This window comes from Podarcis bocagei (genome assembly GCF_964188305.1).
Source record: "Podarcis bocagei genome assembly, chromosome: 14".
Classification (NCBI taxonomy): Eukaryota; Metazoa; Chordata; class Lepidosauria; order Squamata; family Lacertidae; genus Podarcis; species Podarcis bocagei.
The window spans coordinates 12,124,616-12,150,071 of NC_138139.1; the positions used below are offsets into that span (position 1 = coordinate 12,124,616).

General features: G+C 43.4%; 1 protein-coding gene across 7 annotated transcripts in view; it reads right to left on the bottom strand.

The window, feature by feature from the left end:
• The window catches only part of DMXL2 (Dmx like 2), a 100,476-nt gene that overhangs the window by 14,057 nt on the left and 60,963 nt on the right, over positions 1–25,456 (bottom strand). The window contains exons 24-37 of one of the 7 annotated variants that reach the window (XM_081169946.1): positions 23,567–24,639; positions 21,796–21,987; positions 19,976–20,052; positions 18,823–18,950; positions 15,583–15,831; positions 12,291–12,332; positions 10,546–10,727; positions 9,226–9,356; positions 7,765–7,850; positions 6,248–6,449; positions 5,155–5,272; positions 4,085–4,147; positions 3,591–3,677; positions 2,234–2,355 (exon numbers count right to left, since the gene is read on the bottom strand). In XM_081169946.1, coding sequence (XP_081026072.1) covers positions 2,234–2,355; positions 3,591–3,677; positions 4,085–4,147; positions 5,155–5,272; positions 6,248–6,449; positions 7,765–7,850; positions 9,226–9,356; positions 10,546–10,727; positions 12,291–12,332; positions 15,583–15,831; positions 18,823–18,950; positions 19,976–20,052; positions 21,796–21,987; positions 23,567–24,639 — 2,752 coding nt within the window. Of the gene's footprint in view, positions 1–2,233; positions 2,356–3,590; positions 3,678–4,084; positions 4,148–5,154; positions 5,273–6,247; positions 6,450–7,764; positions 7,851–9,225; positions 9,357–10,545; positions 10,728–12,290; positions 12,333–15,582; positions 15,832–18,822; positions 18,954–19,975; positions 20,053–21,795; positions 21,988–23,566; positions 24,640–25,456 lie in introns of all 7 variants that reach the window. The other 6 variants (XM_081169952.1, XM_081169948.1, XM_081169949.1 and 3 more) reach the window with 6 other exon arrangements.

Here is a 25,456-nt window from a genome sequence, read left to right on the forward strand (position 1 = left end):
GTGCCGCTTCCGTCGCATAGTTTTTGCAAGGGAATTAAACATAAGGAAAAGAAGAGGAGAGGGGGGTTGCCCCGGCTTTTGTGCCGGAGGGGAAACCGGAAGAAAGCACTCTTGGAATCTGCTAGTGATTGAGGCAGACATGGATTTTGGACTTCTGCACTGTACATAGTTTTGCACCAATAAAACCTGTAAAAGGCAGGTTGGAGTCCTGGCTGTTTACTTTGTGAGCAACTATACGCATTCCTGACAGTATATCTGCAGGGCAATCCTACCGTTTATTCGGTCAGAGTTGGGAGTGGGGAGATGCAGAGGCAGAACAACTGTCATGGGCACTGCCCTGATCGTTCGCTACAGGCAAGACAGTAGGAGGTGTTGGAAAGCTTCTTCCTTCTTCCTCCCATTATCAGTATGAAGTAATCTAGGAAGCTTACTTGTGTAATAGCACTGTATTACCCACACTAACCGACAGCAGTTTTCCAGGCTTTCAAACAAGGGACATTTCCACCGCTAACTGGAGATGCTGGATATTGAACCTGAGACTTGAGCGTGCAGACACCAATCTGGAACCTCTCCTGATTCAGATCTTACAATGAAGTAGAGCTGTGTGCTATCAGTGTAAAGGGACCCTGACCATTAGGTCCAGTCGTGACTGACTCTGGGGTTGTGGCGCTCATCTCGCTTTACTGGCCTAGGGAGCCGGCTTACAGCTTCCGGATCATATGGCCAGCATGACTAAGCCGCTTCTGGCGAACCAGAGCAGCGCATGGAAACGCCGCTTACCTTCCCGCCGGAGCGGTACCTATTTATCTACTTGCACTTTGATGTGCTTTCAAACTGCTAGGTTGGCAGGAGCAGGGACCGAGCAATGGGAGCTCACCCCGTCACAGGGATTTGAACCGCCGGCCTTCTGATCGGCAAGTCCTAGGCTCCGTGGTTTAACCCACAGCACCACCTGCGTCCCGTATGCCATCAGTGTACTTGGTGGCTATTCCAAAATGCCTTAGGACTGCTCCCAATGGTTTCATATAAATGTTAAATAGCACTAGGGAAAGGATAATATGCTGAGGAATCCCATAGAACAAGTGCCAGGGGTCCGAGGAACACTCACCCAGGCTACTCTTTGGACACAGCCCTGGAGATACGGACAGAACCACTGTCATACGGTGCCTCTAGTACACATCCCATCGCATGTCCAATGGTATCAAAAGCCACTGAGAAACCATGCAGAACTAACACGGTTGTACTCCTCCTGTCCCTTTCATGATAAAGGTCATCCAACTGGGCAACCAAGGCCAATTTGATTGTGTGTGAACCCAATTTGAAGTGGATCTAGATAATCTGTCTCTTCCAGGAACACCTGCAGTTGCCTGTAACCAAATAAAATACTGGAGGATACAGGCAGGGTACGGAAGAAACACATTGTCTGTATGCCTGTCTGATCCTAACCCCCATTTTCGCTGGCCAGGTTTAATTCAAGTCCATCAAACCTCCTTTGGGGAAGGTTCTCAGGCAGGGTGGAAGGAGAAAGAACTTGCTCATGTGAAGACCACCTGGTGGAAACCCTTACACATATGGTTCTTAATTGTAAACTATATGCTGATCTCCGTCAGCAATTTCTAGATCAACTCTGTATACCCAAATGGAAACCAGAGTTGGAGGTCATACATTTTCTATTACTGGGGAATGATCAGGAGCTCACCAAGTTAGTGGCTAAATATCTCTATTTGGTTTTTTGTCATGAAATACACTGCAGATGCCTGACCTCCCTGGAGACCTAGAGATGCGGCGATAGACTGCTCTGCCTCCTTTCTTTTAGCAAATGTTTTGTGCCACTGGGGAAGTGGTCATTCTGTATTGATTTGTTTTGAATGTTTGTATGTGATGCCAATAAAAGGTTTGATGATAATGATGATAAACTGCTTTTGATCAGAAAAATGAAAGATCAGGAGTAGCTGGGCCTATAGATCAGGCTTGTGGAGGGACGCAGGTCACACAGAAAGCCTGCTCATTCACAGAAGATCAAAGTATATGCAATGCGTTCTCAAGTTATGCAGAACACAAGGCACATCCCCCCCCCCTGCATTTCCATAAAGAGCCTCTGTGAATAATGCAGTCTTGCCAATGCATTCTGCACCAGCTACCACTTCTGTATCAGACACAACAGCATATTTTAGGTATTTATTATGCATTCAACTCTCCAGTTAAATAGAACCGCGAGGCATGAATAGCCAACCTTTTAGATTCTCGGTCAAACTCCTCTCCAATCCATATGTAAGACTGAGCAGCCAGCAGGGCTGTGACATCAAGTTCCTGAACATCATGCGTAGAAGCTAACACTATCTCGTTGATGTTTGCCTGCACAGCACAAAAGAGAGAAGCGAGACGCTTTAAGCCCTGGGCCCTACGGCAAGCACAAGGACATTTGAAAAGCAGTAACTTTACTTAATAATGTTTATTTGTTGCACTTACATCCCGCATACTTGGTTCTTCAGCCACATCCGCACCCAATTAATCCCCACAATAACCCTGCGAGGTAGATTAGGCTAAGAGGCAATGACGCCCGTGAGCTTCATGGCCAAATGAAGATTTGAACCCTGGTCTCCCAGCTCTTAGTCTGACACTGAACCACTACACCACACTGGCTTTAAAGCAGTGGTTCCCAACCTCTTTTTGGCCATGCCCCACCTAAACATCTCTAAAATCCTGATGCCAACCCGCCCCCCGGTGACATATAATTCTTATGATTCAAAAAGTGAACTCCTATTCACGTGCAGGAAGCCTAAAAGGCCATTAACTTGGTCTAAACAAGCTTCCAAAGAACATGTTTTCAGTACCAAAAACTGGTATTCGTCAGGTTCACCAGTGCTCAGAGAAGGTAGTGGCCCAAAACACCACTCTGAAAAATGGCGACGGCTCCAACTGAGCCGCTACTGAGCTTTCAGGGGAAAATTTCACAACTGTTGACTGAGCACTCCCAGAGCGCCAATCCCCCTGAATGTGCCCAGTGCACTTTCTGTTTAGATAACCTTTTCTGTTTAGATAACCTCTCTATGGTCACCAGCTGACCACCGTGTACATTCTGATTTTAATTTTTAAAATGTGTATGTCACAATACATATTTATACAGTGGTGCCTCGCAAGACGAAAAGAATCCGTTCTGTGATTCTCTTCGTCTAGCGGTTTTTTCGTCTTGCGAAACAAGCCCATTGACGGATTAGCGGATTAGCGCTATTAGCGCTATTAGTGGCTTTTAGCGGTTTATCTGCTGATCGGATCAGCTGATAGGGGGGAAAGGGAAAAAAACCAGCAGGAACTCGCAAGACATTGTCGTCTTGTGAAGCAAGCCCATAGGAAATTCGTTTTGCGAAGCACCTCCAAAACGGAAAACTCTTTCGTCTAGCGAGTTTTCTGTCTTGCGAGGCATTCGTCTTGCGGGGCACCACTGTATACTGTATATGAGTCCCCTAGAATCATAAGAAATGCAAAAAATCACTGTTAATAACTCATTCTCAAATTGCCCCCTTGTGGGGTGTGCGCCCCACATTGGGAACCATGGCTTTAGAAGGAGGCCGGGAGAGGAAGGACTTTACCTTATTGACTGCAAAGGCCATGATCATATCAGACTCCTTGTGTATAATTTTTGCTCTTCCTCCAGGGTAGCCGAGCTCTGCTTCGACCTACAAAACATTACAATGAGATTTTTTTAAAAAAACAGGTTCACTGAACTGTTTTGCAGTGGTATGAATCAACTGAAAAGACAAGACGCAAATGAAGCATGCAGAAGAGGTTTAATAGATGTGGTTTTGGAGGAAACTCGTCCTTGGGCTTCCATGTACTCTCCAGAGCGTTCCAGGAGCCAAAAGATGTTATGTTTCCAATCCTGACACACAAAACCGGCGTGCAAGCAAGTGACCCAAGGTGTTATGCAGCATATCTCAGCATTAGTAAACAGGTTTGGGTCCCAACGGAGAGATTGCACAGATCTGTGTTGTTATTGTCACTTTAGCAAGTGGGAGTAAGGAAAGGCAGCCCCAGAGAAGCTTCAAAAGTGCAGCGAAAGGTTCGGGAGGTGGGATACTACTACCTTGTGTTTGTAATCGTCCGCTACGCTGTTGTGAATGACCTGCTTCTCGCGATCTTCTACAGACTATACGGCACCACAGTCACAAACACAAAACACATGCACAAACAAATACAAAAAGGAGAAGAATGAAAATGTTCCAAGCTGGTGTTTAAAACGACACCAGCTAACCATTGCACAAATGCTTTTAAGGGCGGGGGGCTGAAACAAATTCACTAGGAAAGCAACACCTCCATGATGAATGCAAACACATATGGCATAGTAAGCAAATAATAATGAAATGAGATAAATACACACACACAAGCTTCTTACTAGCAAGATTTTCTTACTAGTTAGAAGTTACGTGGCCTGTAGTATGAAAGAGGGAGGCAGACTTAACACAAAGAACTGAAATAGGAAACAGGGTGGGCTTGGTCCAGGCGAAATGTACCTGGTTATTAAACCATGGCTTGGCAGCAGGGAATACTATGGGCGTGCTTTTGAACTGCTAGGTTGGCAGGAGCTGGGACAGAGCAACTGGAACTCACCCCGTTGTGGGGATTCGAACCGCTGACCTTCTGATCAGCAAGCCCAAGTGATTCAGTGGCTTAGACCACAGCGCTATCCGCGTCCCTATCAGCCATAGTAGGCATGCCCAATGGCCAGGGATAATGGGAGTGGCAGTTCGGCAACATCCCAAGGGCCAAAGGTTCAACACACCTGCTTTACACTGACACTAATATCCTGCAAAAGTCAGCTAATGCGTGTCATCATCATTTATGTAAGACAATTTGTACTGCTCTTATGGTATTTTGTGTTCTATTGCATTTGTACTTATTGGTGTACAATGACTTGATATGCTTTATATGACTGGACAATACAAATGTGTGTGTGTGTGTGTGTGTGTGTGTGTATTTACAAATGAAAAACACAGTGCATAGTCAGGCTCACTTTAACACACCGCTAAAGCTAATGGAGGACAAAAAACCCAGTCATTATAACAAGCACTAAAACCAGCAAATGATTCCAAGGCAGAAGAAAACTCTTATAACTTCAATGAGTATCATTTGAGTCTTTCTTCTTTTGCACATTACCTCACTTTGCTTTCTTTTCTTGGTGAACGTGTATCGGAGGAAAGTATCTTGCAATAATTCTTGCTTCACCAGAAAATGCCACAGCCTTTTGGCTGGCTGTGCTGAATAATCTTTTGATCTGGGGGGGGGGGGAGAGAAGAAGGGTGTTACTGTAGAATTCTCTTTTTCTTTTTAAAAAAATGCAAGGAAGGATAAAACTGGAAGAAGATAAAAAGAGCCCAATAAAATACTAGATACAGGCGGGGTTTGAAAGAAACACATTGCTTGTGTGCCATTCTTAATCCTAAGGACCTGTCAACTGCTTTTGATCAGGAAAATGAAAGTCCAGGTGTAGCTGGGCCTAGGAGTGTGGTGGAGTCTCCTTCTTTGGAGGTCTTTAAGCAGAGGCTTGACAACCATATGTCAGGAGTGCTCTGATGGTGTTTCCTGCTTGGCAGGGGGTTGGACTCGATGGCCCTTGTGGTCTCTTCCAACTCTATGATTCTATGATTCTATAGATCAGGGTTGTGGAGGGACGCAGGTCACATGGAAAAAGCCTGTTCATTCACAGATCAAAGTATATACAGTCTGTTCTCAAGTTTAGCAGAACACAAGAAGCATCTCCCCAAAGAGAGTCTACAAGGAGCCTCTGTGAATAATGCGTTTCATGGAGTCTCATCCCATTAAAAGCCCAAGCAAAACCAAAAGAGAGAAAACTGCTGAAAGAAGCAAATAAATCAACAAAGCACCACCATATACCATAATGTAAACCAAAAATAAAGGCCACGGGCATTTCAAGCTTTTTAAGTGTATCTTGGAGAACAGGTGAGGTCCCTGCAGACCAGAGGTGGGCAAATATCCCCATCTTCAAAAAGTGGGGGAAAGAAAAGTCCTAGAACAGATAATTAAACAGTCAGTCTGCGAGCACTTGGAAAAGGATGCTGTGATTACTAAGACCCAGCTGTGCTGCCTAGGATTGATGGAATTTTGAGTACAACAACTGGAGGCCCATGAGTTCCCTATCCCTAATGAGATGATCATGTCCGTTACTAAAATTGGTTCACTTTCCACTAGAGCCCACAGTACTACTTTCATTGGGGCAGGGGGAACCTACTTGAACGGTGTGTTTTCAGGGTCAACCATTGCTTTTATTCGGGTGGCAGCTGCTCCCGGTCCTATTCCCGCTTCAGTGAAACAGGTATTGATATAATTGGGTGGTGGGCCTTCAAACTGGTCCATTCTTTCTTGAAGGATTTGTTCCCAGTTTTCCAAATTTTTAATCACAGCGATACCCAGCGGTGAGGTGACTGGAAGTTCTAAAACAGAAATGTAAAATTCAGCAACTATTCACATAAAATTGTACGCATTGGCAACAACAACAACAACATCCCCCCCCCCCCGAAGGACCCGGGACAAAGGCCAAGCACAGATCTGAATAAGACTCTGCATAAAACTTCCCTTGTCCTTGATCTGGAAGCTGCTGATAGTGCAGAATGTTGTAGCATGATTGCTGTCAGGAGCGAGACCTTGTCAGCGTGTAAGACCTGTGCTCAGTGATCTATACTGGCTGCCAAATTGCTAGCAGGTCAAGTTCAAGGTGTTACAAGTATATCTGAAGGAGCGTCTCCACCCCCATCCTTCTACCCGGACACTGAGGTCCAGCGCCGAGGGCCTTCTGGCGGTTCCCTCACTGCGAGAAGCCAAGTTACAGGGAACCAGGCAGAGGGCCTTCTCGGTAGTGGCGCCCTCCCTGTGGAACGCCCTCCCACCAGATGTCAAAGAGAACAACAACTACCAGACTTTTAGAAGACATCTGAAGGCAGCCCTGTTTAGGGAAGCTTTTAATGTTTTATGTATTACAGTATTTTAATATTTTTTTGGAAGCCGCCCAGAGTGGCTGGGGAAGCCCAGCCAGATGGGCGGGGTATTAATAATAATAATAATAATAATAATAATAATAATAATAATAATAATAATAAAGCCCTTAAGAACTTGGGAACAGTTTACCTACAAAATCACCTTACCCCATATATGCCCACTTGGGCACTTTGATCGGCAGAAGGGCCGCATAAAACCTGTTCTGCATTCATAAGAACTTCATCTTACACTTTGGAACTCCCCGCCTAGTGAAATCAGGCAGGTTCCTTCACTGCACTCTTTTTGGCACCTGCTAAAAACATTCAGCCTACCCAGACACATAGAATGTTGATTAAAAATAAATAAAGTATCTTGCTTGATGTGTTTCCTTTGCAATGACTCTTCAGGTGCCTTGCATGCCATTCATAGAAGAAAGGTGGTACAGTCAAACCTTGGTTCTCAAACGGCTCCGTTTTCGAACGTTTTGGCTTCCGAACGCTGAAAATCTGGAAGTAAATGCTCCAGGTTTTGAACGTTTTTTTGGAAGCCGAATGTCTGACATGGCTTCCGCTGGAGTACAGGAAGCTCTTGCAACCAATTGGAAGCCGTGCCTTGGTTGTCAAATGTTTCGGAAGCCGAACGGGCTTCCGGAACGGATAATGTTTGACAACCAAGGTTTGACTGTATATTATTTTTGAGTAAACATGCTTCAGCTTGGATTTAGGATTTGCTTCTTCACATAGAATTGTTTTCACAAAGCGTGGAGCAACTCACCAGGTATTTCTAAACCAGCAATTGGGAAAAAGGTCTTAATACTGTTCAGAGCAAGTTTTACCATCGCCAAATGGATAAGAGCCCAGCTGCAGGGGGAAAAGGAAACAATTGAAATGTTACCAAGTGCAACACAAACTCTCTATCTCTCTCTCTTTTCTTTTTACAACAGCTGGTATTTAGCACCACCACTTCAACTGCATTTTAAAATGTGTTCCACAAAACAAACTGGATCTGAAGGTGCTCAGGAACTGAGTGCTCAATTGCCAGAACATGGGGTTGTAGTATATCAAGTCAAATTTGGAATAGACCCACTGAAATGAATGAACCTGTTATGTGACATAATGCCAATGGGCCTACTCTCTGTAGGATTAGCACTGGATAGAACCCATTAAGTTTTAAGGTTCGCTTTTAACAAGCAAATCAAAGGGGATATCCAGCATTAATCATACTCAGAACATTCTACTCAGTTCAATGAGTCTACTCTAAAGTGCGATTAATATTGGACATCACCCTAAGGTAGCAGACTGTTTAATTTTTTATTATTATTAAAGCATGAAAACAACATCTGCTTTTGCTACATCTCAGCAACTAAAACAAAAGAAAATCAGATTTTTAAAGTAACCAAGTTTCCCCCTTCTGGCACCACACCTAGAAATGAAGGCAGATTATTGATACACAAAATATAACTATAACCCTTCAGACGTCTATCCCTTCAATAAATATGTAGCCACCCTGATAGATACAGTCGTATTTGCACTACCACTTTCTGCAGTTTCACCTTAGCATCTGATGAAGTGGATTGTCGACTAGAATAGCGTACGTATGCTATTTTGTGAGAAAGCACTTCTAAAATGTTAGTCCCTTTATTAAAATATAGAATAGTAAAAGGGACCCCCAGAAATCTAGTTTATATCCAGTGCTTTTTTTCCCTGGGGGGATGCAGGGGTACGCATACCCCTAAACATTTTGTGAATCTAACGGGAGAAGAAACTAAAATTTATTTTAAAAAATAGTTTCTTCTGTAGCATGGTGAATCGTCAGTTCCGTTGCTACTCCCGATGGCAGCCTCATTTCCTGTCACGGTGTTTCCTGAATCTCAGGCGGAAGCGAGCGTTTAATGTGTGAAGTAGGAGTTGGAATATAGCACAGTGATTGGTCAGTTTCGTTGTTACCACCTCCGGTGGCGGCTTCATTTCCTTTCCCAGTGTTTCCGGGAGGAATTGGAAAGATGTTAGTGCACACAACCTCATGCCAGTGTGGAAGTTACTGTGAGCTGTCAGCGGTGCAATATGAGGTAACACATGTTCTTTGTACTTTTGTCCATTTACTGTATTTATTTCCCCCCGATTTGAATTGTAAAATTGTGGTTTTCTAAGGATTTTTTTAAAGAAAAAAACAGCACTGTATATCAGAAGAAAAGCTGAAGGTTCTGCATGCATCCATTTCAACCCCTGCTGCTACCTGTAAGAGTTGGCATCCTTGTGCTCCAGGATTTGCATATCGGAGAGGAAAGCATCCTCATCCTCGTCTTCACTGTGGATGCTCTCATCAGAATCATATATCACACCACTGTCTGAAAAAGGAAGGAATGGCTGTAAAGAGAGGACAGAGTGAGATATCAAAACATGTTTTACACCACATTGTTTTTTTCCACAGATGTTACTTCGATTCATAAAAGGTAAAGGGACCCCTGACCATTAGGTCCAGTCGTGACCGACTCTGGGGTTGCGGCGCTCATCTCGCTTTACTGGTCAAGGGAGCCGGCGTACAGCTTCCGGGTCATGTGGCCAGCATGACTAAGCCGCTTCTGGCGAACCAGAGCAGCACATGGAAATGCCGTTTACCTTCCCGCCAGAGTGGTACCTATTTATCTACTTGCACTTTGATGTGCTTTCAAACTGCTAGGTTGGCAGGAGCAGGGACCGAGCAACGGGAGCTCACCCTGTCGCGGGGATTCAAACCTCTGACCTTCTGATCACAGGGAGGTATATAAATTCAATAAATAAATACAAGTGTTGGGAATGTTTAACCTGGAGAAGAGGGAATTGAGAAGTGGTGTGATAGCAACCTTCATATATTTGAAGGTACATGATGTTGCCAACTATTTTTCCTATAGCTCTGGAGAGCAGGACACGAACCAGCGGGGCTGAAGCAAATGAAATGTTAAGGAATAAATTCCTGAGGGTTTACATTAATCAACAGTGATATAGGCTGCCAGGGAAGGTGATGTACACTCCTTTGTTAAAAGATTTCCAAACAGAGGCTGGATGGCTAACTAGCAGGGGATGCCATAGGATGCAGGATCTCCTGCATCAGTAGTGGGTTCAGCTAGATGACCACTGAGGTACCTTCCTGCTCCTGGACTCTTTAACCCCTGCCACCCTCCAATTATTACTATTAGTATACCCGGAGGTCTCAGGGCGGTTCACAGAACAAAATCAAAATAAAATCCACAAAATATATAATCAAAATAAAAACAAAAACCCAATATGCCCCCCCCAAATAACCCACATTTTATAAAGGCATTTTAAAAGGTCAATCATTCATATATATAAATACACACATATAAATACAATATATTTCCCATACGGTTGCCATCAGAAATGATTATTTAATTTAATTAAGGGTTATTATCAAAATGTACAGACTTTCAGCTGTTTGCAAGGAGCAAAGTTGCATAAATGATACTTTAACTTTTTAAAGGTGATGATGGGCGCTGCTGCCTTCGTTTAAAGGGAGGGAGGGGAATCAGGCATTCTTGAGATAAACAAAAAGAATTACCTTTGCGACAAAATAGTCCAACATGCTGAGTTCCGGAGGGATGAATTTTTCTTTGTAAGACGGTCTTTCTGCAGGCACAGGTGGAGGGACAACACTGTCTTTGACTGGCCTTCCTGGCACTAACATTCTCATGTTGAATCTGCGGCGATGCTTGTCCATTTCTTCCGAAGGAACTGGAGGGGCTGAATGTAGAGGGGTTTTAATAGCTACAACTGTGGCCACGAACCGGCACTTTTAATCATGATGTGGGTGTGCATTTCAATCCTAATCAAAAGTGCACAAGTAATCAAGAGTTGTTAGATTGAAAGCATAAAACAAGCGGTGATAAAGCTCTTTGGTACGAAGTCCATACCTTAAAAAAAGGGGGAAGGGCAGAGATAACTGTAATCTTCAGACAGATCCTATGCAAGTAGAAAGCTACTTTTGTATGCGATGAGAAAAAAATAGCAATACGTAAATTAATTTGATCAGAGAAGCCTCCTAGTTTTAGAACTGCATTTCCTTACAATGCTACTTAGGCATTTGTTCAATGTTAGCGTCATGCAGATAAAACTGGATTATTTTCCCCTCTCCCAAACCCTGGTCAAGATGTACTGAAGATTACATTTACTTTCGAAACAAAATGTGCTCAAATTTTAAAAGTACAGATCTTCTCTCTAACACAGGTGGGGCTAGGAATTAAGACAGCCGAAATATAGTCAACAGGCTGACTCATCTAACACTGGTCAAATATTGCCAAACATCAGTCAATTTTCTTATTTTTTAAAAAATCAATTTATCAGGAAAAATACCAAAAAGGTTTACATCCTCAACAATTTAGACTTCTACTCTGATTACAAAAATAAAATGAAAGGGGGCAGGGAAGCATGTTACTGTGAAACAATAAGGAGAGATATTTTCATTTTTTAAAAAATTCAGTGGTTCATATTTGTGTGCTAACAAAAGTTTCTCTTCTATAGTGCTATTAAAGTCCAGGAACCTGCAGTGTTATGGCAAACAGTTATAACACAGTTAAAGATGAAGTTACATTGAAATTAGCATAGCAATTGCAAAAGAAAAAGAAAAAGAAAGTCAATAAAAAAGGTAAAAGGTAAAGGACCCCTGGACGGTTAAGTCCAGTCAAAGGGGACTATGGGGTGCAGCATTCATCTTGCTTTTTAGGCCGAGGGAACCAGCATTTGTCCATAGACAACTTTCCAGGTCATGAGGCCAGCATGACTGAACCGCTACTTGAGCATGGAGGACCGTGATGACTGCCAGAATGTATAGAAAGTCCGTTTACCCTCTTGCCGCAGTGGTACCTATTTATCTACTTGCACTAGCGTGCTTTCGAACTGCTAGGTTGACAGGAGCTGGGATAGAGCAACAGGAGTTCAACCTGTTGTGGGGATTTGAACCACCGACCTTCCGATCGGCAAGCCCAAGAGGCTCAGTGGTTTAGACCACAGCACCACCCGTATCCCTTCTGAATGCAGTTAGTTAGGCAGTCAATGCTTTTGCGATTCACCTCTTCTGCCAAATTTACACAACTCTGTTCCATTTGAAACTTGCATCTCCCTGGGTATACAACAGATGGTCAATAGCTAAGGCTTACTTTGCCACAAGGCAATTCTTAAGATTCATTGAATATCTGACAATATTTGACCATGATGAAATAACGGGGAATCACTTGACTGGTCAAACCGATTTGACTACCCATTCCTACACACAAGTAACGTCTGGCTACAGTGCACATCTTTACAGACCTTCATTAACGTCCTTTGTATCATCAGAAACTGGATCAGCTACTAGATTTAAAGAAATTTGTCTTCATTAGAAGGGAAAAGGGCATTGTGGAATGAGACAGGGAGGAGGCATTGTGGAAATTAACTCTACAACCAGTTGCTTAAAATTAAATATATAGAGAGGGAAAGGGAGAGAGGGAGAAGGAGAGAGATGTCAGCTAAAACGAAAGAAGTAGCTAGAGCTGAAATTTTCCAAGATCTGAAAATCTACTAAAATAAAAATACAACACACACAAAAGCACACACAAACAACCCAATATATGCACCCATTTCTGATTTCATAGCTACTTCCCTATTAATATTTTTAATAAATATTTTCATTTTTGTCAGGGTAGAAGTCAAACTATAATAGAAGTGGGAGGCCTGTTTTAAATAAAAATGTTCTTCTAAAAGTATATATTCATTTTGAACACATCCCTCTTTAATGAATATTTCATATCATTTTTGTGAACTGCTCAGAAATGTATATTTTATTAAGTGGAATATAAATATTGGTAAATAAATTAAGAGCTTGCAAGAGTAAGGGGGTTTGTTGTCTTAAACTGCAAGCATAACTGCTGCAGAAGTATGATCACAATGGGACAAATGAGAAATAAAAAAATAAGATCATGCATATAAACTTCACAAATGTGCTCAGTGTGGAGACAGAAGTTAAGCATTGTGGTTTATCTGAATTTAACAGATTAGGAGACTGATTACTTTATTGGCAACCAAAGAGAGCAGGGGAGATAGCCCTTAGTAGTTAAGTATAAAAAGAACTTGCGGGTAACAGGCAACACACCAAAAACTGATCCAAAAGTAATAAACGCAGATCAAAGATTGGTCTCCATTATGATAAGCCCATATCATAAACCCCCAGTTATGAAGAAAAGAGAACGGAGAAGATAAAGGAGAGCATCTTCCAAAAAGCGAAAAACAAAAATCCATGCCAAAAATATCCAGTTTGGAACATATTTCTAATGGAAAACAAAACATGCACAGCAATCAGCACCCAGATTTCTCTCACCATCCTTCTGGCATAGACGCTCTAAGTCATAGCCAGAAGCCATTTCATTGCTATTGGATAAAGCAACCTGGTGCGATGACTGCAGATTTTTTAAGGACACTACGTTTTCTACGTTGGTGGTTAAGCACTGCGGTTTATCTGAATTGAACATATTAGGAGACTGATTACTTTATTGTTTGCGGCAGCTTAGAGGCTCAGAGGCGGTAAACAAATTGGAAAAGCATCTGCATGTATTCTGAGAGCATACAAAACATGGATGTATATATCAATCACTAAACCAGCTCTGCAAGAACATATATACTATATTTTTGCATGCAATTTGTCCCTTTTTCGTCAGGGAGAAAAAAGGGCAAGGAGACAGACCGAAAGCTCACCCCCTGGAATCCTTACTTAGCATCTCCTGAGATTTTACCACTCGTTGCCCACAGACAGTCAAGCCTTTCCTTGTGGTCATAAGGGCTATAGAAGTAAGGCTGGTATTTTCAGGGCATAAATCCTTGGCCTAAGAACAAATTAGGTACTTGCACTGCACTTTTACTAGTATCTGAATGGTCTTGTATGGTGACATCTATATTCTGCATGCCAGTCTTTCTAGGATTTGTCCGAGACCAAACTCCCTTGCTGCTTTTGCTACTGAAACATTGGGGTTTGTTCTTTTCTTGTATGCTGTTACATTTACTCTATGTAGCTGCTTTATTGATGCTCTTATTATGAGATCATTCTTGCAGTTGTTGATCTTGTGATATATGGTATTGTTCTGGTTGCTGTGTGTTGCTTTGAGCACAGTTTTTTTAAAATGGAGAAGTCGCATATAAATAAGGCAACGATTTATGCTGAAAATGTTCTTGTGCAAGCTGTGTTCACCTGATTTTCTCCTATTCTCCTTTTCCAATGCATCCATCCCTGTCACAAATACCACATACTTCCTAAGGGGCACAGCAGGCTGCAGTGGGCAGGAAGTCTCACTGTGTCAGTTTCCACTAACGCAAACTCTGGATTCCTAGCCGACACATTTATGAAGTGTTCATCTGTGCAGCCTTTTCCCACTAGGCAGTTAGGCCTTTAAAAAGAGTATAATTCCAACTCAGAATATAGTTCCAAACAACCAGGTCCTATGCATATTCACTTGAAAATAAATCTTACTGAAAGTACCGGTAACACATCTACACAGTGTAGCTAATGTAAATTTTGAGTGGAAGATTAACAAATGGTAAAGTATCAATGCTAGCCCTACTTGGAGCAGATCCCATTCAAGTTAATGGGCATGGCTATTCATGCATCTCAGTGGGACTACTCTGAGTAGGACACTGGATGCAACCCTCAGTGTTTGCATGCAGGAAATTCAATCTATTTAAAGTGCTGTGTGCGTAATATAATCAAAAGGCTGCTGGTAGACCAGCTCACGAATACTGCCAAAACTGAAAACCAGAAGCCTTCTGCACACAGGGTTGAGATGAATAACTGCTGTCAAAGTGGTTTAAACCCGATGAAGTGAAAAATACATTGGGAAATGGCTTATTTTACAGGAGTTTACATTTGATGAGTTACTGGTAGCTTGGCAGGTATTGTCAGTTTCTTCCCCCTAGATAGAGGATGCCAGCTAGTAAAATGGTATTAGATCACACTTTCTCATTTGGGATGCAACAGGAAACAGCAGCTTAAGTTAATCAGGATCAGAACGCTGAAACCAACATGCAAAGGGAGGTATCGGCAGGGCAAAGGTGGAATGTGCAGGCTTGGTGCTCATTCCTGCCTTGTTAAGCTTTAGTTCAGCAAGCCAGGATGGTAAACGTCCAAAGTGTGTTTGTGGAGCAGCCCCCCTTTCACAAACAGAGAAATGTATACCATCGACCCTTAAAATCATGCAGTCGAGGGGCCTCTGAAGACCTTTTCCCATCGTACTGGACAGGGATGAGGACCCTGTGGCCCTCTAGATATTCCTCGACTACAGCTCCCACCAACCCCAGTCAATGGCCATGCTGGCTGGGGTCGATGGGACTTGGAGTCCTACAAATATCCAGAGAGCTACATGTTCTCCATCCCTGATGCAGGAGGATGCTTCAAGAACATCAAATGCTTCCACAGTGCTGTGATGGAACAAAATACCCCCAAGCTTAAAAGGAGTGTAAGAAAAAGTGTTTTAGATTCCAGGACTGTGCTTTTAAGTTTGTATTGTAACTCACAAAATTCTCATTCCCAACGCCTCCCACGCCACCCGCGTTTACAGTCTCCTAGGAGATACGCTACCTGGAATATTTTCCGACTGCCGCCTTGGTTTGATCACAAGTTTTACTCCTCCTCCAAAGACAGCAGCCCACATTCGGTTATTCAAGGGGTGGGCTGCTAGTCGAAACAATTCGTTGCAAGCGTTGGTAGCCAGAGCATGTATCAGCAGGCTTAGGTAGACTGCTACAACCGCTTCACAAAGCAAGACATTCAGCTTTGGCTGGTCCTCATCCTGGGCTGTATTTAAGAGGTTTATGAGTGAGCTCACACCTGAAAAACAAAGATGAGAAGAGATGATGGGCACATTAGATTATGATGTGTTTGTCCATTCTCCCCACTGAAATATGAGAGGCACCATCAGTATTGGCACACCACTGGCTCTTGAAGGCACACCTGTTTAGACAAGCATCCTTCTGGTCTCCTCTTTTAACTGCTTGCTTAATTATACATTTGAATAGTAAAGGTAAAGGAACCCCTGACCATTAGGTCCAGTCATGGCTGACTCTGGGGTTGTGGCGCTCATCTCGCTTTATTGCCCGAGGGAGCCGGCGTACAGCTTCCGGGTCATGTTACCAGCATGACTAAGCCGCTTCTGGCGAACCAGAGAAGCATGGAAACGCCGTTTACCTTCCCGCCGGAGCGGTATCTATTTATCTACTTGCACTTGCTTTCGAACTGCTAGTTGGCAGGAGCAGGGACTGAGCAACGGGAGCTCATCCTGTCGTGGGGATTTGAACCGCTGACCTTCTGATCGGCAAGTCCTAGGCTCTGTGGTTTAACTCACAGCGCCACCCACGTCCCTATACATTTGAATAGTAGATGCTTATTTTAATGTTTTCATCAAATTGTTATAGTGTGCATTTTAATTATACATGCTTTTTTAAAGTGGTCTACACTTGTGAACTGCTTAGAAGTCACCCTGGCAATTAATTGTTATATAAATAATGAAAAAAAATGGATAACAGCAATAAGAATAATAGAACTATCTCCACTTAATGTGCCGAGATATGATCATGCAAACATGAACCCAAAGTGTCCAGATGACAGAATGTGTATTGAACAGAACTTTCTTTGGCCTCCTTCCAAATTACATTTTAAAGACAAAATTGGGAAATCCATTTTATATATGTACCAAGTTATTAAGATACCCAATAGCTACTGTTCTGAATTTTCTATATAAAAAAAGAAAAAAACCAGTTACATTAAAACAATACAAAACCACTACCTCCACCCCATTTATAAAAGCAGCATTACAATAAACTGGAGCTAAAAACTATTACCAAGCAGAAATCAGATATCAAATCTGTCTCCTGAGGAAAGCACGTGCTTTCTAGATTATGCTTCCAAGTTTTGCCAAGGAAGTGTCTTCACTTGGACAGTGAAAAACAGTTGAGGGTGAGACGGGAGGGAAGTTCTACCTCAAAGAAGCTTTTCAAATCCTCTCATTACTCAGACATTGATGGCATTAGCAAATTCAACAGGATCTCCTTGTAAACTGGGCATATCGTGCAGCCGGCTTGTTTCATCCAAGCAGTGTTTCAGTAATCACATAAGCCCCGTGCAGGCAGACAGTAAAGAAAGCTGTGCCTGTCTGAGAGATCAGGATTGTGCTTTCCAATTTTGGCAAGTTCCATGCACGTAGGCTCTGTACGCATGATTTGCAGGGTTTCCATCAAGCTGAAGTGAGCCTATATGCAGAGGCACTGCTTGCTACTGAAAAGGGGCCCTTGCCCATCACATACTGTATTTTTCGCTCCGTAAGACACACTTTTTCCCTCCTAAAAGGTAAGGGGAAATGTGTGTGCATCTCATGGAGCGAATGCAGGGGGGAGGCAGGCAGGAAAAGCCCCCAAGAGCCGCACACAAGCTCCGTGCGGCTCTTGCGGGCTTTTCCCCAGGAGGGAGAAGGGACTGACACGGCCAGTCAGTCCCTTCTCCCTCCTCGTAGAAAAGCCCGCAGGAGCTGCGCGCTCCTTAAAAGGTGCGCGGCTCCTGTGGGCTTTTGCGGGAGGTGGGGGTATTGCCATAACCGTGCACAGCCCTTCCCGGCTGGAGAGGTTGCATGCGGCTAAAGAGGAAGCCAAGACAGCGAGCGGGATGGATCCTGCTCGCTGTCTTGGCTTCTTTGCTCTTTGGGGCTGGGGGGGGGGAATAAGAATTTTTTCTTGATTTCCCCCTCTAAAAACTAGGTGCGCCTTATGGTCCGGCGTGCCTTATGGAGCGAAAAATACGGTAAATCTGAACGCAACTTGCATACAGGGGAAGAGTTGTAGCTCAGCAGTAGTTTTCCAGTTCAATTCCTGGCATCTCCAGGTAGGGCTGGGAAAAACTCCAACCTGAAATCCTGGAGAGCCGCTGCCAGTCAGTGCAGGCAATACTGAGCTAGACAGACCATGGATCTGACTCAGTATAAGTTAACATACCTGTGCTAATTTATATGAATCAAATCTTAGCCCTCCCCTAATTATTATACAATTTAATTTTATTGTTCTAGCCAAAGGCCATGACAAACCTGTGGCGACAGTACCAATAAAACAATATAGCTCATACATCCATAATATGAGCCAACATCCGTGATGTAAGAGAGGTTGCCAGAGACACCAACAAACTCAAATCCAGCTTGATTTCAAATTAAACCTCAGAATCATCACAATTTATAGTGATTTTTTCTCTGAATCATCACAACAATTTACAGTGATTTTATCTAACTCTTTTTTCCATATATCTATATGGTTCCCAGATGATCTAAAGGTGGTCATTCATAACTGGCCAGTGAAGAAATCCAGTGGAAGAATGAAAACAGAATCTTAACTACATGCAGGAATTCAAGCCACATAGCCACTCACTGCTAGCAGTATATGAAAACAAACAATGGCTTGACAATGCAGGCATTGTGCCTAACAGTAGTTAAGCTTCCTCAACTTCATGGTTTGGTTTGGTTTTTGAATCGAGCCTTTATAGTTGTACCTTGGATCCTGAATGCCTTGCGACTCTAATGTTTTGCCTCCCGAACTCCACAAACCCAGAAGTAAGTGTTCTGGTTTGCAAACATTCTTTGGAAGCTGAACGTCCAACACAGCTTTGGCGGCTTCTGATTGCATGCAGTGAGCTCCTGCAGCCAATCGGAAGCCGCACCTTGGTTATCAAATGTTTTTGGAAGTCGAATGGACTTCCGGAATGGATTCTGTTCGTCAACCAAGGTTTGATGTACACCTATTGAAGCACTTGCATGATATTGTTAGGGAAGGTGAATTGTCTTACCAGGCCACTGTGCGGGCAACGAATTTGGTGTAGCATGCTCTTCAATGCTCTCCGTCCTCAGTCTGCGACGGTCACTCAATAGCAGTCCTTGATAAACCATTCCTGTAAACTGATTTGTTTCGGTCTGACTGCTAAAAACAAGTTTGATTTTGTTGTTGTTAATGTGACAAAAATGGCAATTGAGTTTCAATTTCAAAGGGCGGGCTCCAACTGGTGCATTTGGACTCACTGAATATGATCCTAAGGTAAGAAACGTAAGGCGGTTCACTAAAGGAAAGTTTCATGTCTTTTTCTGTCTGCATCATTTCCCATGCTCTTTGGCCTCTTTAGAGAGTGAGGGTTGCTGGGAGAGGAAGGAGTCAGCCCCAAACTGGGCATGGATCTAAAGATAAGTTAACTTAAGCAAGCTTCTATCCCTTTCCTCCTCCAGCAGCCACCCCCCCAACTCCCCAGAGCAGGTGGCTGAAGAGACAGAACCGGGGGGGGGGGGACTTTCCTTCCATGAACTTGCTTAACCTACCTTAGAATCCAAGTCACAAAAAGGCTTTTGATCCAGTGGAGTGTCTGCTAACGGAAGGAGAAGGAAGATATTTTTGGCCAATTACCCATTCTCCCTGCATCCCCCCAGATCGGCTCCAGACAGTGAGGGAACCCTTCAGAAAAGTCGGTGGAGCGACTGCAGGAGAAACAGGCAAAAATAACCTCCCTTCTTCTTCTATTAGTGGACACCACTTCTGGATCAAAACCCTTTCCATGAGCACCAACCAGGTTTCATCCAAAGATTCCTATTTATAATAAGGCAGAAAGCTTCTTTATTCTTCTGATCAGTGTCTATGTAATTATTCTCTTCATTACAAAATAAACTGATACCAGGGCTCTTTACTCTACCACACTAGTTGGGAGAAGCAGCCTTTTAAAAAATGCTGATTGCATCCTCATACAATAAGCTTAGTGCCTTAAAAACACTGTCAACATTCAGAACAACCGTCACAAACAAGCAAAATGAGACTATATAAAGCAAGTGACTACACAGTTTAGGACTACTGTGGACTACAATTTACAATCTCCCTTTTTAATTTTAGAATTATTAGACTGTCCCTGATCAGAAGCAGAGTGTCCTCATACAACCTACTAAGCACAGAAAAGAGATTACCTGTAGCTGTGGCTGTCACACAAGGCTTGGTAAATAGATGCAGAAAGGGAAGCGGCTAATGAATAGAGGGTATGCACCTAAAAGAGGAAAAATACAGTATTTATTTTACAGGGGTGTAATTAATATATGCTTTTGCAAACTAGCATGGCACTGAACTTTTGGGCAAACTGATCTTCCATGAAAAGCTGCTGTTTTGGAGGTGTGGCTGTACATGAGAGGCAGAAAGTGTCCATGGAAAAAAGGTAAACGGCGTTTCCATGTGAGCTCATCACAGTGTCCCGTTGAGCCAGAAGCGGTTTAGTCCTGCTGGCCACATGACCCAGAAAGCTGTCTGCGGATAAATGCCATCCCCCTTGGCCTGAAAAGCGAGATGAGCACCACATCCCATAGTTACCTTTGACTGGACTTAACTGTCCAGGGGTCCTTTACCTTTTTACCCAAGAAAAAAAATACCCAGTCTTTTAAGCCTTTTGTGGGTTCGGAGTAACTAAAGATGCACCCCTTTCAGCAGATCTTGCAAGTAGAACAGAACTGCTGCTCTTATGTGGGGTTCAGAGATTTGTTGCTCTTTAGTATTCAGCCTGAGCCCTGCACAAAGCAAGGTTTTGCTTTGCCATATGACACATGCAAGGGTGGCGTAACTACAGAGCCTAGGACTTGCCGATCAGAAGGTTGGCGGTCGAATCCCCGCGACAGGGTGAGCTCCCGTTGCTCGGTCCCTGCTCCTGCCAACCTAGCAGTTCGAAAGCACGTCAAAGTGCAAGTAGATAAATAGGTGGGAAGGTAAATGGCGGGAACGTAAACGGCGTTTCCGTGCGCTGCTCTGGTTTGTCAGAAGTGGCTTGGTCATGCTGGCCACATGACCCGGAAGCTGTACACCGGCTCCCTCGGCCAATAAAGCAAGATGAGCGCCGCAACCCCAGAGTCGGCCACGACTGGACCTAATGGTCAGGGGTCCCTTTACCTTTACCTAGGACACATGCAAATGTCAGGCAGGTACAGTCCTACTCCATTGAAGCAGAGGGCTTACACCATAAAACCCCTGTGTGTATACGACTCTTTTTTCATTTATTTATTTTTCATTTATATCTTGCTTTCTACCAAGGAGCTCAAGGTGGTGTACATGGTTCACCTCTCTTCTCCATGGTTTTTCTTTTTTAAAGTACTCCTGAATGGTTAAGTCCTGTCAAAGGCAACTATGGAGTTGTGGCGCTCATCTCGCCTTCAGGCCAAGGGACCCGGCGTTTGTCCATAGATAGCTTTCTGGGTCATGTGGCCAGCAGAACTAAACTGCTTCTGGCGCAACGGAACACCGTGACGGAAACCAGAGCTCACAGAAACGCTGTTTAATTTCTTTCCACAGCGGTACCTATTTATCTACTTGCGCTGGTGTGCTTTCGAACTGCTAGGTTGCCAGGAGCTGGGGCAGAGCAATGGGAGCTCACTCTGTCACAGGGATTCAAACCACCAACCTTCTGATTGACAAGCCCAAGAAGCTCAGTGGTTTAGACCACAGCGCCAACCGCGTCCATGTTTAACCTCACAACGACCCTGTGAGGGAGGTTAGGCTGAGAGACTGGGACTGGCCCAAAGTCACCCAGCAAATCTCATGGCCGAGCGTAGATCCAAACCCTTAGTCCAGCACTCCAACTACACTGGCTCTCAAATATTAGCTCAATTCTGCTCTGTTTCGGATCTGAACCAAGGCTCCCATGCCCACAATACCACTCTATGACCATGACAAGCTACCGGGATTCTTGCTACAACATGCATCAAACCATACTCTTCACATTCTAAAAGCTCATTTCCCCTTTCGTTACCTTTACATCTTCAACATTAGGATGGGGTGGCGTTTTCATCTGCACAATAGTATGAAGGATATCATGAATGTGGTTGTTTAAATACAGCACAGGATTGGCTATAACCGTTTTTGTTGAAGCAATGCTTGCCGACAGTAACGGTAGCGTGGTGGGTAACGGGAGGGGCGACTGGAGTTGCTTGACTGTCGTTTCCTAGTGGAACAAAAACACAGCCCAAAAAAGTGTCACATGACTACGAGCATCACAGCACTCTGAGATCACACAACATGTCCCATCAGCCCTAGCCAGCATAGCTAATGCTCAAGGATGATGGGAGTTGTTGTCCAGCAAGTATGTAGAGGGCCACAATAGAATGTATTGTTAAAACGTTAGAGAAAATATATGAATTTGGTGAAGTTTCAGGTTTCAAATTAAATAAGAAAAAAACAAAGCTCTTGGTTAAAATATGGATGAACAAGGAAAGCAAGAATTACAAAAAAAGGAAAGTATCTTGGTTTTTGGCTAACCTCAAAAAATATTAATTTATATAACAATAACTACAATAAAATTTGGAAAGAAATTAAGATATGGAGACCTGGAGTAGGTTAAAATTGTCATTATGGGGCAGAATTTCAGCCATAAAAATGAATGCATTGCCCAAAATGCTATTTCTTTTTCAAACAACAGGACAAGCTCCCTTTAAAGATTGGCCAAAATAACTTTCTAAATTTATCTGGCAGGGGAAAAAAACACAAATAAAATAGAAATTATGGACAGAAGTAAATGAGAGGGGTGGTTTCGCCATGCCAGACTTAAAGTTGTACTTTGAAGCCGCATGTCTGTGCTGGATTAAAGAATGTATGGTACTGAAGAATACTGATATACAGGATCTCAAAGGTTGTACTTTGAGATTCTGCCCCATAATGACAATTTTAACCTACTCCAGGTCTCCATATCTTAATTTCTTTCCAAATTTTATTGTAGTTATTGTTATATAAATTAATATTTTTTGAGGTTAGCCAAATACCCAGATACTTTCCTTTTTTGTAATTTATAAGTCTTTGATAACAATTTCTTATTATTTTGTAGTAATTCTTTTTCTATTTCTGAAATTTCTTTTTGGAACCCGATTTTAATGTCTAATTTAAACACCCAATTCAATCGATGGTACTGAAACCAATCTGTGCATAGCTGTCTAATTTCCTTGATTTTTTTAAATTTAAGTTTACCCGCTTCTTCTTTCAATAAATATCCATAGGTTCCCTGTTTCCCCTTCATATTCTTTTTCTTTACTGAGATGGCGGAGCCTGTAACCTGAAATGTATGTAACCTGAAGCGTATGTAACCCGAGGTACCACTGTATAATAATAATAATAAATAATAATAAATTTTATTTATATCCTGCCCTCCCCAGCCAAAGATGGGCTCAGGGTGGCTAACCACAATAAAATAATACAACATTCTAAAATCATTTCATTATAAAATTAATTCAAATCAAATTGATGGCAACCATTGGGCTAGAGTTCTGTGAAGAATTACCAAAGGAGGAGGTCAGGCTGTGCCCTGACCAAAGGCCTGGTGGAACAGCTCTGTCTTGCAGGCCCTGCGGAAAGATGTCAAGTCCCACAGGGCCCTAGTCTCTTGTGACAGAGCGTTCCACCAGATTGGAGCCACAGCCGAGAAAGCCCTGGCTCTAGTTGAAGCCAGCCTAACCTCCCTGTGGCCTGGGACCTTCAAGATGTTTTTGTTTTGTAATAGTCAATAAAAAAAGAGAATGGAAACTGGGCCTTACCTGCTGAGATTCTTGCAGCAGAAACTTGAGCTCCATTCTCACAGAGGCAAGACCGCCACCCTGTGCCCCGTGGAGACTGCAGTAGCTTAGGAAAACCCTCAGGAGAGCTTGGTTCTTCTGCAGCCACCACTTTCGCCGCTCTGCGTGCTCGCGCTTGGCTTGCAGCCTACGCCGCTCGATCTGGTGCCGCTCGTACGAGCCGATGTCCCCCTTGTCCCCCACTTCTTCGCGGTCAAGGAGGTCTCCGTTTATCTGGGCACTTGCTTCACCCTCGCCCTTCCCGCGCGCTTCGTGGTTGCAGATGTCGTGCAGAGCAGCAATTTCCTTCTCCAGCCAGTTGTAGAGCTGGAAGCGGAGCTTCCCTCCGTCGACTTCGTAGCCGGTGGCCAACGTTCTGAGCTCCGTCATGAGGATTTTGAGGCACGCTCTGAACTTCAGCTGCTCAGCGATCACGTCAACTTCAATGTCGTCGATATAAGCATCGTCGTCCGGGCTTCTCCCGGCCTGCTTTGCACTTTCTGGTTCCTGTTTCGAGCCCTTCATTTGCAAACCATCCTCCTCCTCCTCTTCCTGCGAGCTGCTTTTGTCTTCCCCCCAGTCCAATTTCAGAGGCTCATCCTCAAACGTTATTGCCGGCTCACTCCAGTCAACGAGGGCTGCGGACTCCATCTGACTCGTCAATTCCGCTGAGCTCTCTCCGGGCTGCGACCAGTCTGCAGCACTGCCTTCGCCCGACGCCTTTGGTTCCAATTTCACACCGTTCTGCGCAGCAGGACTCTCGCCGGCTTCTTCTGTCTTGATGAAGATATTGGATTTGCTGCTTATTTGGGGGAGCTTGGAAAGGACTTCGAGGGCTAGAACGGGACACCCCACTTTAAAATGAGCATTTGCAGTAGTGAAAAACAGCTTTCTCTCAATAAGATTGATTCTGTCGATCAAGCTTTTCTCGGCTTGCAATCCCAAAGTGGCAAAGGCCCCATCGGGCAGGCAAAAATTTCTTCGGATGAGCAAGGGGTGAGTGCGAAGGTAGTTGTAGAAACTGAAGACCACGGGATTGCACGATTTGACAATGACTAGAGAAATCAGATTAGTGACACACCAGAAATAGTCATAAAGGCTATGGTAATTGAAAGCAGCTCTGGAAAGTCTTTGGGGTTAGAGCAGGGGGGGATACATACATGTAAATCAGGGGGGACTATCCTGTGGGTTGCATCTGGCACCCCATTTCTTTGCCAACCCCAAGACCTCGTCCTAAATTTGTCATTGAAAAAACTGTCAGTTTTAATGACTGGTTCGATGATCTCCCCCCTTGAACTATCGGGATGCCAAAAGGATTTGTCCCCCCTTGTCAAAAGATAAATTCTTATATTAAAAAAACAAAAACAAAAACCCTTCTTTCTAACTGGTCCCATAGGTATTCCACTGTGATGTCAACATGTTTTTGTGCGCCCACAAATGGCTTTTAAAATGGTTTTCAATTTTAATATTCCTTTTTAAAAAACATGGGTCCCTGATGTGATTCTTCCAACGCCAAAAAGGTTTTGTGACTCCCCTGCTGTAAACAAATGGAGAAACTGCTTCACAAAATCAGGGCTCGTTAGGTTGCAAAATGTGACAATGGCCAGAACATCAGAAACAGGAGGTTCAGAATATAGTCTGACAGGCAGAGATCTATGGTCACTCCACAATATTCTGGCCCATTATTTGATTCTTAATTTTTTGTTTTGGAGCTTTGGAGCTATTTATTGGCTTTTCTCTTTCTAATGGTGATTATTATTACTTAGCAATACATTATATATAATTTATTAATTAGATTTATATAACCGTGATCACTGCCAATGTTGTAGGGCTGCTGGGGCTTTAATTTTTGTTTTCTTGCTTTCATTTCCG